Source organism: Stegastes partitus, unplaced genomic scaffold, assembly GCF_000690725.1.
Source record: "Stegastes partitus isolate 25-593 unplaced genomic scaffold, Stegastes_partitus-1.0.2 Scaffold1210, whole genome shotgun sequence".
Taxonomy (NCBI): Eukaryota; Metazoa; Chordata; class Actinopteri; family Pomacentridae; genus Stegastes; species Stegastes partitus.
In genome coordinates, this window is record NW_007578941.1 from 225,132 (window position 1) to 241,604 (window position 16,473).

Here is a 16,473-nt window from a genome sequence, read left to right on the forward strand (position 1 = left end):
TCGCTCCATCTGTGTGGGGAGCATTTCGGTATGAAGTGAGATTAGATGTTTAGCTGGCATTAGTCCTGTTGCTGCTACGCTGGCATCACTTCAGATGGCGAGCGGCGTGTTACAATGCTGCTGCAGTGCGACGTGTTTTTTAAACTCTTGATGGCACACAGACTGTGGCAGGGAAAGTTTATGTAACGGTGGGGGATTATTCTTCTCTTTTCTGTTCCTCCTGGTTACTTTGGGAGACTTTCTGTGACACTTTCTGGAGAACCGAGGAGGCAGAAATGTTTTTTAGTTGTAAAACAGCCTCATCTGGTCACTCTGGACCTGAAAAATGTGGATTCTTGTCGTGCAAAGAGCATCCCGGCGTGTTTACAGTGAACTCTTACCTCAAGCAGACTTTATGTAATCGTCTTCACCGGCAGCTCTAAAGACTAAACTAATTTAGTTTGTCTGAGATTATGCAGGTTTTAAGGAAGTTGGCGCATCAGCCGCAGCAAATCTGGCTGGAAAATTATCTTGATGAAAGCTAAATCTTGTCCTGGCCTCGTCTCTCTTAACTAATCCAAGTCCTTCGTCCAACACTCTCAATTAAAAGGCCAGCGTGCGTAGATCTCAGTGGCAACCGTCCACATGATATAACCGGTGATATAACTTCGGCAAATCGCTGCAAACATGCATGCCATCTCCACAACAATCACCGAGAGGGGGGGGGACGGTTTGACTAAATTCAAATCATCCGCCGTGCACCTGTGGGCTGCCCGGTCCTGTGCAGAGCAGGAAGCTGCTGCAGCTCGTCCAGACTGAAATCATTACCCTCCGCCTGATGTTCCTCCGCTTCGGCCCGTCCCAATTAATGCCTGTCACATCCAGACTCCTCTTTGAAGTGCTCGCCTCACCCCCCCTCCGGCTCTCCTGTCTCCATCCAGGTGTTTGGAGCTCCACCCAAACAACCTCCCGGCCCTCATGGCTCTGGCGGTGAGCCTGACCAACACCGGGATGCGCAACGACGCCTGCGAGGCTTTGCTGCGCTGGCTCAGACACAACCCCAAGTACAAGCACCTGCTGAAGGGCAAGAGCCACCTGATGGGGTCCCCCAACTCCCAGCGCAGGATGTCTCACGCTCCCAACATGGGCAGGCACGACAGGTAGAGTCGCTGTCTCATAAACACACATCTTTGTTAAATCACTTTTTATTTTTTTTACCAAGACACGACCTGAACACACTGATGAGCTTTTTATCTGGTTTCACAGAAAATACTTGTTTCTGCAAAGTGAAAGTCTTCAACAAGTGAGTTTCTTGTTGAGGAAAAACAAAGAAATGTGCAGCAAATAAAACCTTATTGGTGACACTGAACAAGAGCTTTAAATGCTGCATATAAATAATCCTCTTTTCTGAATTAGAAAACAGTTAAACTGAGTCAATTCATGGTTCACCTTAAAATGCAGCTTTATGTAAGTGTCAATTTAATCAACTAATGTTTAAAATGACTTTAATAAACAGAAAAATATCAGCAATGTCAGCTTCTCTAAACTCAAAATTACATCTTTATGCTTCTTTTTATCATATCCAGTATAAAACGATGTAACACTGAGAAAAGCAGTAAATCACATTGACTGCAACCACGGAATAACTGAAAACTGATTAAAGTAATCAATTAACAAAATAGCTGCAGATTAATTCTCAATATATGCATCAATCAATTAATCAAATATTCATTTTTGTCATCAAAAAATGACAAAAACTGAAAAAAATGTCAAAATAACAGCAAATAATTGTATTTTTAGCTGATTTAAATACAGTTAAACTGTAATTTTACAGTCTCACATTGTAAAAGACTAAACTACAACTTGTGAAAACACAGAAGTTAGATATGGACATTATTAAGTTAGATATGGACATTATTTACAGTTTTGGGGTTTTTTAAAACTCTAAATGTGTAAATTATAAATTAAATTAACACTTTTTTCTGTGACTTTAGTAGATATTGTCTGTAATTTAACAAAATGGGGGAACAAATCTGTAAAATAACTGAAAAAACATCTTAATCTTTCATTGTTTATTTCTTACAATACTGTGTTCTGATTTAAATACAGAAAAATTAGTCAATCAAATGTATTGGATGAGTTCGTTTTTTTGCAGTTTTTGCATTTTTGGGGCTTAACATGTAAATTTAATTATTTACTTACTAGATAATATTTTGTATTTCACCAACCACACCAACCAATCTGTCAAATTGCAGTAAAATATTTAAAATTTTATAGTTAAAAGCTGCTAAAATATATTTTTTTTACAGTGTAGGTTGGTGGTTTTAATGTTATGGCCCATAAACGCCTCTATGTGGAAGCTGTGGAAGACCTGTTTTATCTACCGACACTGACAGCACAGCCTTTGGGAGTTTGGACGCCTTTATAAAATCCGAAACAGTCACATTTATGCCATCTGCTGATTATAATAAAGACGTCAAAGGTAACTAAGCCAAAAATCGATCATCTGCGGTCGTCAAATTAAGACGAAGGAGCCGTCTGTGCAAAGAGTTTCAAACCAAAAACGTCGCGACACCTTCTCAGCCTTTCTCCAACAACTCCGAGGCATCGAGTAGCTGACAAACATATGATGCATGTTGCAGAAACAAAATCTTTAGCAGCACTTCTGCGGGCTCATTTGTTCTACTTAAACTGTCAGAGAGATGAGAACTCACCACAGCCAGTGAAACGTGGATCCGTCTCTCTGCTGCAGGAGGCAGGAAGTCGGCGACGCCACACGATGAATGAGGCTGTATCAGATTTAAGAGGCCCGGTTCTGTAAAGCAGCGTTTTATCAAATCGTTAATCGTCTAGTCAGTGTGAAGTAGATTCAGGTACAAACCAATTACCGTGGTCTCCCCTCCAGTCTGCAATATCGTCCTTTTCATTTCTGCTGCACACATCATCGCTCTTTGTTTGGCCTCTTTGTACTCGCCTCTCTGCATTTCTTCCCCCTTTTTTCTCTCTTTTCTCGGCCGACTTCGCTGTAGCCTCCCTGCCTCGGTGACGCCCGGCTTAGTGGAAACCAAGACGTAACATAAAGGGCAACGCTTATCTTTACCCAAAAGCTAAGGACCAAATGACCACTGAGGCAGAAGTAGCTGTCAGACAGTCATTTCTTTAATCTTTTTGCTTTTGTGCAGCGGCTCTCGGACTGTGAGTTTGGCATCCGGGGAGGGATGTAGAGTCGTTTTAGGACAGGTGATAACAGCGTTTAGCCGGACGGAGGTGAAACAGACTGACCAGAAAATGGAAAAAGGGTAGAAAATACAACCAACCCTACAGCTTCCAAGCTGCTATGAAATATTTCTACACTCACTACGATACGTTACAACCACACATCCTCATTTTATTCTGTTACATTGTGGTGTGCCACAGATATTGGTACTGGGACCAGTTTTATTTTCTGTCTTTTTAATGATAAACATGGCATCTCTGTGCATTTTTATGCTGATGACTCACACGTGTACCTTCTCGTTAGATTCTCAGACCTTACTGGCTGCATTCCTGATGTTAAAACTGGGCGTTGAGTAACTTTCTTCAGTTGAATTCAGAAAAACATGCTGTAAAGAATCTCAGTGTTTGTTTGACTCTAGTCTGAGTCGTGTACTATCATGTTTTATCATCTTAAAATGTTTTTAAAGTCAGTTTGTCTTAACTTTTAAAGACAGAAATCATGTTGTAGCCCCTTGACACTGACTCCCCAGTATGTTTTGGCCTCTTTAAACTGGCTGCCATTATGTTTCAGCCCATTTAAAATGACTCCCAGTATATTGTAGCCTATAAACTGGTTCCCACTATGTTTCAGCATCTGGATGCTGGTTCCAAGTATGTTTGAGCCTCATAAACTGACTCCCAGTATGTTTCAACCTTTTGATGCTGTTTCCCAGTATATTTTAGCCTCTTAGACTGGCTCCCAGTATGTTTAAGCCTCTTCATGCTGGTTCCCAGTTTGTTTCAGTCTCTCTGAATTGGCTCCCAGTATGTTTTAGCCTCTTCATGTTGGTTCCCAGTGTGTTTTAGCCTCTTTGAACTGGCACCCAGTATGTTTTAACTTTTTGATGCTGTTTCCCAGTATACTGTAGCCTCTTAAACTGGTTCCCAGTATGTTTCAGCCTCTTCATGCTGTTTCTCAATATGTTTCAGCATCTTGATGCTGGTTCCCAGTATGTTTCAGTCTTTTTATACTGGTTCCCAGTATGTTTCAGCCTCTTTAAACTGGCTCCCAGTATGTTTCAGCCTCTTGATGCTGGTTTCCAGTATGTTTCCTCTTTTTTCGGTCTCTTTACAAAACATTCTTTATTCAGAGACTTTTCTGATGTTATTAAAGTTTAAATTTCTCTCAGTAACACTTTCACCTGGTTTCTGACGGTAGCTTTTGATCTCCAGGTTGGTTTTGATCTAATATTTAAATTCTGATGGTTTTATCACTCGTCTCTTTTGTTTTGCTGCTTTGTGAAGCACTTTGTCACGTGAACTTTGAACAGTACTCTATAAATAATGCTTATTATAGTTAATACAACTACTTCACAGAGGCTGGATTTGATTTACAGAAACACAAACTCTTGTGTTTTATTGCTCCTTCACTCTCGTTTCCTTTGGCTCTCTGAATAAAAGCTGACATCCAGGACAGTGAACATCAAAGCTCCCCCAGCAGCCTGAAGTCACACTAATCCTGATCCGTGTGTGCGTTAACACGTGTGTGTTCCTCTACATGTATGTGTGCTGCAGCTCCATCCTACCGGAGGTCAGAGAGCTTTTCCTGGAGGCGGTTCAGCACAACTCTGACAGCGTCGACCCAGATCTGCAGACGGGCCTCGGGGTCCTTTACAATCTCAGCGGAGAGTTCAACAAAGCTGTGGAGGCCTTCAATACGGCGCTGTCGGTGCGGCCCGAGGTAGGAGCGCCGCCGACACACAACCACAGACACGCAACCGCAACGCAAACATGCAGACTAGGCAACATGGAGCCACAGATACACAAACTACTGTTGAAGGTGGGAAGAACAAGGGGTCAGAATGCAAACAACAGCATCAACATGTAAAATTAGACTTTTATCACCATGTAAGACAACTTTATTAATCCCAGAGGAAGTTCTTGTGTCAGATATTGCTCAGAAAAAAACTAAATGGCTTAACATAACAATGCAGTGCTTAAAAATAAGAAAGCAATAAGAAATAAGTACAACAAATTACTGAAATAAGATAATTAAACTACAATGAGGCTAGAATAGAACAGTAAAATAGTAATGCCAGTGAATATACTGAGCTAATAAGTAATATCACACTTTATAATGAAATATTGGACCTGAAAAATTAGATTAAAATGAAATATTACTCACTACATTAACAAAGCACATAAAAATGAAGCATAGCACATGATCTTGTTGGTGTTGTTTACATCTAAACGTCCATTGATTTAGTTGACTTCATGATGTGTGGATCAAACAAACTACAACCTGATAAATATTTTATTATTGTGACTGACAATGATGTCAGAGATGCAAACCGGTAGGAGGTAGAAAATGGACAGAACGTTGCTCAGATAACTAGAAGGGTTTCCTCATTTTATTACTTTTTAACACTGAATTATGTCCCATTTAATTTGGCTTTTTTATTTATTTTTTTACTTGTAAACTCTCTTTATTTGTTATGCAGATTTACACAGCACAGTGCACATCAGAATGAAATTATGCTGCAGTAGGGTCAAAAACAAAGGGACAAAACAGGGAATATATATGTAAAAAAAATTATAAATAGGTTTAAAAAAAAAGGTGGGAATGATAGAAAATATATGAAACTCTGAATAAAACCTACATAAAATACAATATTTACAGTATATTGTTGTTGTAATGTTTTATTGTACAGTGAATCAGAGCAGCACTGGAGGGTTATTTTGAGTTCAACAGTCTTATTTTGTGATGGAAGAAGCTGTTAAGAAATCTGGCTGTTCTGCTCCGAAGGCTGCGTATCCTCTCACCAGAGTCCAACAGACAGGAAAGACTCCTTCATGTCAAAGTGAAAACACATTTCTACACATTATTAATTAATTAAAAATGTAAAATAAGTGATTGCATGAGTACTGACCTTCTTTAAGTCCGTGTTTAGTCGATGCACCTTTGGCTGCAGCTACAGCATCCAGGATTTGCACATCTGGATACCAAATAAACTTCCAAAGTCGGTGAAGAGTTTTATAGGCGCTACAGTAATGTACTTTCATTGCTTGGACCTGGCTACGTCTCAGAATACTTGCCTCACACACCACTGAGGTTTTTAATTACTGTATCTACTGTACATGTAGAGAATCCTGCCGCCACTTGTGTTTCGCGTCGGCGGCACAAAGCTCCTGACAGGCCGACGGTGAGCCGAACACATGGGACGCTCTGGTTTCCTCGCAGAGTCAACATGTCTGACAGCTGGCTGACTCCAGCTGGCGCTGCACGAGGCCAGTGATGTAAACTCTGAGCCTTTCATGAAACACTATTTACGGCTGATCGGAGGTTCATTCACACACTCGCAGATGATGCTTCTGCAGGACTGTTGCTGTTTGTTTTCCGCCTCGTAGGAAGCCGGCGATGTTGACAGTTGACAGGCTGGTGGGTGTTTATCGTAGTGTGCTGTATCAAATATCACCTACGTAAAATGTCATTAACCCTCAATGTAGTCGTGTAACTGTTAGCGACCAACTAGTGTAGTAACAACATATTGGCCTCCACATTTATGTAGTTAGACTGATAATTATCTGATCATTTGTAAAGGAAAAAGAGTGACTCCCACTCTATGTAATGCTTTAATCAACTATAATATAATACAAAAAAAGGGCTGGATATGAGCTATGGTTTGCAAATCTACAGACTCATAGTGTAAGATTAAATATAATCAGGCAGCACTGAATGGGCCCTTGCACTTCCTCAAACTTTGAGGTGTTAGGACTTCGCTTAGCTTAGCTTGGCTGACCAATTCAAGGATTATATCACAAAGTTTCTTGCAATGCTCCACGCTAATGTAATGCTATAACTTCCTGTTACCAGTAGGTGGCGCTATGCCGATGACTCAGACCCGGACTCTTGTCTAGTGTACAAAATTTGTGGTAGATTGGATCATGTGCAGCTGAGGTAGATACTCTTCAGTTGTCATGGCGAGATGTCACAATTCGTCACACCGCCATGGACGCGCCTTTTGACGATAACTCTAAATTCTCCTCGTGAGTCATCGTCGACGTCTTGAGGCTCACGTCACCGCATTTGAGGTGAATAGGGTCAACCAGCTAACAACAGTACATCAAAGTGTAAAGCATGTGCTCTCCTGTTGCCGGGACGATAGATTGGGAGGAGACAGATTTTGAAAATGAGCAAAAATCGCCCCCAAATCTTTACGTTTATTCAAAATGGTGGACTTCCTGTTGGGCTTTATTGTGCATTCTGACCTGATACATAGAACTACCGAATCTCGTAGGTGTTGGCACTACTCCATTGATGGAGCCATTTTGCCTCTCACAAGCTCAAGACCCCTAAAATATATAATTATTTTGGATGTACGTGCAAATTTTGGTGAGTTTCTGATCGTGTTTAGGTCCTCTAAATGTTTCATTTTACCAGTCAGAGGTATTCGTATAGGCTCCTTGCATCGTCAGTGCTCGGGCCCTATAAATAGATTTGATTTCCACATTACGTGCTCGTACTGTAAACGCAGCGATCTTCCGCGCAGCACATGTTGTCGTGCAAAACACTCGGAGCGGCAACATGAAGCCCCGAAGCATGTGCTGCGAACAGGGCGAGATGGAGCCACAAATACCAGGGGAGAGCTCATGCAAACAGATGCAGCGAGGCACACAGCAAACTGTCACAGCAATATGCGAAGCGTCGAGCTGCCAAATCTGGCCTCGTGAACTCTCGACCGGCACACATACGCTGCCGATCGTGATGCAGCGGGAGCGGAACCCAACATCTATGTAGGAAACTGAAAACACAGCACGCATCTCTACAAATGCAACTTTTCTTTCCGTCTCCTTCATGCAAATCAGTCCCCGTCCTCCCAGCGCTGTCCCATGAATATTACTCACTGTTAAATCCAACCTCCCGCATTTGACTTGGTAATGTCCGCTCCCCTGCCGGAAAAACAGCTCCGAACACAAAGGGAGATAATTATATCCTTGCTGCTGGGCTTAGCCGGAGATGAAGGACCCCCGTACTGTAGAGGACCGTGACCTCTGTGTGCGCTCGTCTACCTGCAGGTGGGAAACAGCGGCAAGGACACGGCGTGTGATGTAACGCAGCTCCCCTCAAATTACCCTTGTTGGGCCGCTTTTCAGCGTCGCGTCCCGAAGCGCTTCCTTATTATTTGGGCTTCAAAAACGCAGTAAATTACAGCTTGGCTGATCCGACCGAGGCCGCTTTGTCACGCTGTCGCAGGCGGATGCACGGCGGCGTGTTGCACAGATTACTCACCTCTGGTTCGCCTGTCAAACACGCTGTTAGCCACTTTCTCGGCTCTTTCGGAGGTGGGAAGCGTTGGAGACTCGAGTAATCACTTAATAATTGAAGAGGTGCCGCTGACGAGATTTAAATGAGGCTAAATGACAAGAAGCGACTCTTCAGTGTGTTTACTAATTAAATAAAGCCAGAAATAAACAGGCAGGTCACATTATTCAGGCTGACAGCAGCTCACAGCGCAGAAACACAAAGCTTTCATTGACTTTACACCCTGAGAAGTGGTTTAATAGCTCCAGTCACACCTCGGAAATATGCTGCAAGATACAACACATGATTGTCTTATTTAGCTAAATAAGGTGCACACTTCATTTGGATGAACTCTGTTGACATAATAATGCTGCATCAACTTCATATTACGAGTAATTTAGACCAAAATTTCTGCATTTGTTGATTTAAAACTATGTTTAAATTGAAGTAACTTCATGAAATTGGCTTAATAACTTGATTTTTCTTCAACTGGAGATCAGGATTTCTACCTACCAAACACTGAAATAACCAAGTTTTTAAAATTTCACCAACTCAAATGAATGACTACTGTAGTTAGGTACAAAACACTTAAAAATTGTTTTTTTGTTGTTGTTTTTTAAATAAAAGCAGAAGAACACTGTTTATAAAATCCTCCATTTACCTCCCTACTACTTTTGTTGACTACTTTTGAGTTATTGACTTAAAAATTTTACTTATGCTCCCAAATATTAAGTAAATATACCTTTTGTAATGGACAGAAATCCAGCTCTGTTGACTGAGTTTGTTGTTTCAACATAATTTCATGAGAAGTTGTCTGAACTCAAAAAGATTAAGGTGAACTACAACATACAGCATATTATAAAAGCTTGAAAATGTGTAATAATATGATAAAAATCTTAATACTTTAGGTTGTGTAACTTGTGCAGCACATGACAGTTTGTTTGCTCATCTTCGAGGATGTATTTGAGTAAAAATACCAACAGGACATGTTGTACGACACATTAGTTACTCTGGTGTCATAAATCAGCACAAAATAAAACATAGCAATACTAGTTGGAACAACTTAACTCTCGAATAATGAACTTAAAAACCTGTTAATGCTCCTCTACCCTCTCGACCCTCCTCCGTCCAGGACTACCTGCTGTGGAACCGCCTCGGGGCCACGCTGGCCAACGGCGACCGGAGCGAGGAGGCGGTGGAGGCCTACACTCGAGCCCTGGAGCTGCAGCCGGGCTTCATCAGGTCCCGCTACAACCTGGGCATCAGCTGCATCAACCTGGGGGCACACAGGTGAGCGAGCCGGAGCTGTAGGAGGAGAACGAAGCAGCATTCCAGCTCCAATCGGATGCTGCCAAGTGGAATTAATTAAAAGAAAAAAGGTCACAAAGGTCAGCAAATAAAGTGAGACTATGCAACGTTTGGAATGTAGATGCTGCGATCTGATCTGATCTTATCACGCGTGGTGAAGAAAAGCCTGAACTCTGCGCTGAAGAGGCTGCAAACCAGAATGTTTGCTTGAAAAATGACAGAAACAATTTGGCTGTTATTAAAACTGCGGTTGATTAAACTCCTGTTGATCGACTTATCGCTGCAGCTCTAATTTAAATCACAAAATGAATCTTATGAATTATTTATCTGGTGTGGCGAGCAGATGATTATCAGCACACACATATGAGTTCAGCCCGAGGCGGCCGAGATGCCCAAACATGAGTGTTCATACTTCACAACTACATTAACGAACAGGACGATGGGATCGCAGCCAGACAACAAGCAAAAGAGCTTCAGGGAAACGCACCTGGACTTCTGGTTTTGGTTTTATTTCAGTTCAGCAACCAAAAAGTCAAGTCCAGATAACTTTTACTGAAGCTCTGAGGATGAATATTGACCTGGAAGACTGAGAATCTGCACAGACAACATCCAGAATGTTAGCATTTAAGCTAATACTGATGCACGAGGGGCTTCAAAGCTGCAGACACCAAGACATAGCCAGGCCCGACCAATGGAACTGGATTACTACAGCAACTACATAAACCTTCCCCAATTTAATGCTTTTTAATATTAAATCATGGCCCATTTAATTTGGCTTTTTAAACAAGAAAGACTCTTTCATGTCAAAGTGAAAACAGATTTCTACAAAGTCATGCCAATTAATGAAAAATGTGAAATAAACGATTGCATAAATATTCAAATGTGCATTCAGTGTGCACATCTGGATGCTGCAACTTGTCTAAAGTCTGTAAAAACATTGTGGACAAATGATGTTAGCAAAAGAAAAAGCAAACACTCAGCTGGGTGGAGAGAAGCAGCGATCCTCAGCATCCTGAGGGCGCGTAATTAATCCTCATAGAAGACAAACCAACACCTTCAGGGCTGCAGTAACGGTTCAGGCTAACAACTGACAACTTTGGATGAACTCGTGTCTCTCGGGACGCAAACATATTTATTCCTTCGATATGACATCAGATTTATCAGATCACATCCGTCCAGTGAATATTTGGATTTCAGACGTCTCGATCCGATGCTACTCCCGTCGAATTAAATCAAAAATTAAACCTCATGCAGAGAGCCTGTTGGTCACGGTCATTAAGCTGCACAGCGGAGGACAAAACGTATAAATTAAATATAAAGGAAGAAATAATTAACTGTGTGAATGAATTTTATAAAAAGACATTTTGGTATTGAATTAAATTAAATTAACGGCTTGAATTAATTTCTATCCTGTACTTCTGGGCGTTAATCGTTGATTCCAGCAGGAACAGAAACATATAAATAAATAAAACAGAATGAAGCAACACAGGAATTAATAAATGAACAACTGGAGCCTTGAAATCCAGAAATGACCTGAATAAGAGCAGATGTATGGAAACATAGAAACAAATCCCACAGATTGAGTTAATTATGTAAATGTTTACAGCGCTGCAGCGGCTTTTAGGAAGCGACTCGATCACCAAAAAAACAGAAATGTTCTGCATCATGAAGGAATTCAGTCCAACCTGCTCATGTTTTCCAGTTTACTGGATGTCAATATAGAAGTTTTGCTTATTTCTAGTGAAGTGAAAATATCTCGTTTTTATTCTTGGGCTACTTTAGAACCTAAAAACAAGAGGTCTTATCGAGAACTTTAGTCGTTTTGGCTTAAAATGATGAACTAAATAAATGAGCAGCTGAGAGTTCACACAACTCATTATTAAAGTTTTTAAGGAACAAAATGAGCATATAAGCAGTTAAAACTCCCAGAGACTCTTAGTTTTTGCGGTTTGAGAAATCAGATGGTGGAAAACTTGCTGTGTGTCTTTGTTAAATCAAATTCTGGTTGTTTTTAATCAGAATTTTTTATTATTTTTTTTAAAACCTTCTGGCCTTTACAAAGGTTCAATTCATTCAGCGAGTGATAAATGACAAAGAAACTCGTTAAACTCAGTAACACTGTAAAAGGAAACCGTCTTCAGCCTTTGTCTATGTTGAATTAACTTTATCGTGAGTATCTTGAGCTCGTTTTCTGATGTTGAATTAATTTAAACTCGGCTAGTTTCACACGAATTTGAAGCAATTAATCACTGAAGTGACGGGAACTCACATTTTTAAGGCAGCAGAGGAACTTTTTTTTTAACCCCAGACAATAAAAAAGAAATAAATCTATTTGGTGATGCTACAGTGGAAAATTAAAAGTATATTTTACATTTTGCAAATTTAAGTTTCCAGTTATTTTGTTAGATCAGGCCTCTGTTCGGTTTAAAAGTATAACTTAGCAGAGCTGGTATTAATGAGATAACGAGAGTATCTGTATGAAAAGCTAAAGAAGATGAACTCAACATGGAGTCAGCATTAATCGCCTTTTCAAGGTGTTGCTAGAATCCTTGTAACAAACACAGGACTAGTTGGTGAGCTGCTGCGTTTACATGCAAACCAGCATGAAAGTAAGATTCAGTTGTAAACGCTTGTTTGTTTACCAGTTGAATGCTGGTTTAACTGATGTGTGTCGTGCATATTTAGGGTTAAAAGCACTGATTCCAGGTCCTTGGAGGAATGGAAACAGGTTTTTTTCTTGACTTATGGGAACCTGGAGCCTTAAACTATCCTCCAGGTTCTTCCAGGTCGACGTCTTTACATCTGTCAGGAGCTGTTTTGTTGACTTTCTTACTTGGTGTTTAAGTTTTGCATTCGGTCAATAACAATAAGAGTCCATTCACAACGAGTCCTGTCATGTTATAAATAAGCTCTTCTTGTTTTTGAATAAATTCACCAACAACACAGCAAAGTATTGTTTTATGATTTAAAGCCATGGCGGTATCTTCCACGAGATTTCTTGGGGGCTCGTCCGGGATCACAAACCCAGATTTCTTTTTAAAAAATCCTTGACCAGGTCTTTTTTTTTATTTATGGGGAGCTTTTGCAAACTTTTCTGAACAGGATTTAATCAGTCAGATGCAGATCGCTGGGCTCCCTCAGCCTGGTTCTGTCTGAAGGTTGCTTATTTATTTATTTATCCTTCACGGTAAACAGGAGTTGTTGTTGTTGTTTGTTCCTTCCCACTGTCACCGAGTGCGCGCACAAAGGAAACTGAAAGGAAACCTTGGATGTGTTGGGTTTCGCTGCTTAAAAAGCTCTTCACCTTGACATGTGTTGTGAATCGCTGCCGCAGAAATAAATTGAATCTGTTTATTCTCTTCCTGGCAGAATGATGAATGATTCCTGTATATTTCGTAGAGTGGAAACTGCATTTTTATTTGCTAAACCGGGAGATGATGGCAAAGGTCAGGACGGATGCAACCATGGAGTGATGAAGCTCCACGGTTGCATCTGCATCCAACAGCCACGCAACAAAAAATCAGAGTTTTCAGCTGAACTGCAGGCTGGGTTTAAAAAATGTGCCAAACTCGCAGCATTTATCAGTGTAACTACAAAAACAGAAGGAATCTCCAAATTTTCTTCTAACCAGACTGACAGTTTTTTATTGTTGCTCCCACAGAGAGGCGGCCAGCAACTTCCTGACCGCCTTAAGTCTCCAGAGGAAGAGCCGGAGTCGGCAGCAGTCCCACCAGGTGATGTCCGGAAACATCTGGGCCGCCTTGAGGATAGCTTTATCCATGATGGACCAGCCGGAGCTCTTCCAGGCTGCGAACATCGGCGACCTGGACCTCCTCATGCGAGCCTTTAACTTGGACATTTGAGGATCGGGAGGCAGCGAATGACAGCATCTCCCCCTTCTCGCTCACTCTCTGATTTCTACCCAACAGCCAAAAGCCCAAAGTGCACACGTCAGAGCGGATCGGCGTACGTTAGCGACGGTAGTGTGTTTTTATGCACGTCCAAATTAACTACAGTTGTCAAAGCTGTTATATTTTTCTCGCCCAAGTACCTTGGAGCAGTTCTGGGGACAGGTTCTTCCAAGGGTTTGAAGTGACTGCTCTGTGATGGATTTGCACTGCAATTTGTGATTTCCCTGAAGAGCACAAGGACGGGCAAAGATTGTACGAGCAATGCCTTAGAGAACACATCAATTAAAAACTGACTCATCCAGTGGAACAGAGCTGAGCCAGGAGAGACGGACGCTTTTAAAGAGTCTCGCGGAGGGAACCTCACAAGCCGTTTGCACAGGGAACAAAAAAAAAAAAAAAAGACGAGGTTCTGAGAGAAGAACTGAGTGTTTGCGTCGACATTGTCTCTCCGCTCCTGGAGGACGGATTCGTCTTGACCGATAAAGACTTCAACCTGGAGCTCCAGATTCTGTTCCTGGCTTGTTTTTCATCCTCCTTCGACGGAGAACACTGCATGAATAAGCATTTTTCATGAACGGATTCTTGTTTAAAGATCAACATACTTTTAGAAGTTTTTCTCCCTTTGCACTTCAGACAAACAGATACCTTCCTCAAGTGGAATGTGCAAGCCAGGTTGTAAAGCCTTACTCCGATGCATGCGACCAACAATATTCATTTATACTATTTTTATGGCAACACACAAAAAAGAAAAAAAAAAAAAAGAAGAAGAGAAAACCACGAAGCCATTTTCAGACTCGATTTCTTTAAATAACTGTTGTCTTCGGAACTTGAAAGCTTTCTGAGCCATTAATTTTTTTTGCTTTGTTTGTTTTTTGGTCTCGGCTCCGAGCTTCTTCCCTTTACGCCGACCGCTTGTGGAATCACACGCTAACGGCCTAACGGCGGCATCGATCTGCGAAACCTTCATTAGCGGTTTCACACAAAGTTTGTTGTCTAAAAATATCCCTTTCATCTTCGTCCACAGACTTCTGGGGGCGACTCCAGAAGCCGGCGGACGGGCACGTCGTAGCCTAATTTTTGCTGACTGTGTTTATTGTAATGCAGTGTAATGACATCACAGGTAGAAGATGTGGCAGCAGCTCGGTGTGTTTTTCCCGTCATTTGCGTCTCGCTGCTTCTCCACAGACGGCGAAGCTCGTTCGTTTAATTAAATCAGTCTGCCGTGATTTAAATACTTACATAAGCTCGGGCAGAACAGATTTGAAGAACGCTGTTGATTTGTTTCACCACCTGCGAACTTCGATTTACGCCGTTTGGAAGATCGTTATGCATCAGATATGATTGTATAAAACTCCACATAAATCTCCACCTCAGACCACGAAAGCTTTTCCTTAAACATTTAGCTGACAGCTTCTCTCACCGCTAGTTTTGAAGGTGACCACGGCGTTCCTCGCTGTGAGTAAATGATAGATAATCTGCCGGACTGTAGAGCTCAGCACACTTTGGTGTTTATCAGGCGTGTCCACAGTGCTGCAAAAAGGGTTTTTTTTTTTTTTTTTATCGTCAGCTCCTATGCAAAAGGTCATGTTTTATGTTACCATCCTGAATTGTCACCGCGTCCCCGTCTGCCTCGTTGGACCGAAGGGAAGTGTTGATTCTGTGTTTTGGAGAGAATGCTATCAGGGGGGACCAGAAACCAGTACGAGAGCCATTCATCTTCCCAACTGTACGGCCCGGACGTCACGGTCTGGAAGAGAAGCAGCGTTTCATCAGGGAAGCCTGCGAGAGAGAACAAAAACAAATGCACTCCTCTGTAAAAGACGAACACGCTCGGTGATTCTGGGAAAAGAAAAGAAAAGTGTAGCCTTCACGTTTTATAAAAATATGTCTTTGACCTCAGTTGAAACTCGGCAGGAAGCTGTAGCTGCTGTCCAACCGTTAACAGACGATTTCAGGCTGAGAAAGACGGATGTTATAACAGAAGCTTTGTTGTGGCCGGTCGTGATGTTTAATAGATCAAGGAGGCGTCCAGAGAGACGCAGCACATATGTGCATATCAGCACTAATCAGCACTGAGGGAGGCCGACGGCGACAAATGAATTCACTCTGAGATACTGGACGACGATAAAAGCAGAGTTTGACAGCGACTGAATATAATGGATGGAATCCAGTGGTTGGTATCTGGCTCAACATCTGATTATCATTAAATTACTAAAGTAAGTTATCTTTAGACAGGCTGCTGGTGTTGGTCCGGCTGCTGCTTCTTAAATATTAAAAGGTTGACGATGGTCTCGGAACAGTAACGGTTCTAAACTGGAGGATGTTTTAGGTGGTTCTCATAACTTTTAACTGGAGTTATTTGGTTTGGTGGCAGCATGAAATCAGACCAACAATTATTTTCATTAACGTTAATCCTTTGGTCAATAAAACATCCAAACTTTTACATCCCAAGCCGGCGTCTTGGAACATGTTCGTCTGTCTGACCAAGAACCCAAAATATAAATGGAAGGAACTCAGAAATGCTGCAGATTCTTACATTTGAATTACGATTATTAAGTTTTATTATCAAAATAGAACCAAGTGGCTCCATAAAGAGGCCAGAGGTTCTTTGGGACATCATTTATGGAGCCTAAAGGAACCATTTTGGGGGGATTATTTAAAGAACGTTCTGCTAAACGGAGATAAAATGGCGCCGCTATGGAGAACCACTTTTGGAACCTTTATTTCTCAGAGTGTGGCCACAAAAACAAAAACTGAAGTTGGGTTGATTTTTGACCA

At 41.5% G+C, this 16,473-nt stretch overlaps 1 protein-coding gene across 1 annotated transcript in view; it reads left to right on the forward strand.

Moving 5' to 3' along the window:
* Positions 1 to 14,927, forward strand: part of LOC103368834 (PEX5-related protein) — a 68,694-nt gene extending 53,767 nt beyond the window's left edge. The window contains exons 11-14 of the mRNA XM_008297328.1: positions 921 to 1,139; positions 4,750 to 4,915; positions 9,609 to 9,766; positions 13,446 to 14,927. Of these exons, the coding sequence (XP_008295550.1) occupies positions 921 to 1,139; positions 4,750 to 4,915; positions 9,609 to 9,766; positions 13,446 to 13,647 (745 nt within the window). The 3' untranslated portion in view covers positions 13,648 to 14,927. The remainder of the gene's footprint in view (positions 1 to 920; positions 1,140 to 4,749; positions 4,916 to 9,608; positions 9,767 to 13,445) is intronic.
* The last annotated feature ends 1,546 nt before the right edge of the window (positions 14,928 to 16,473 follow it).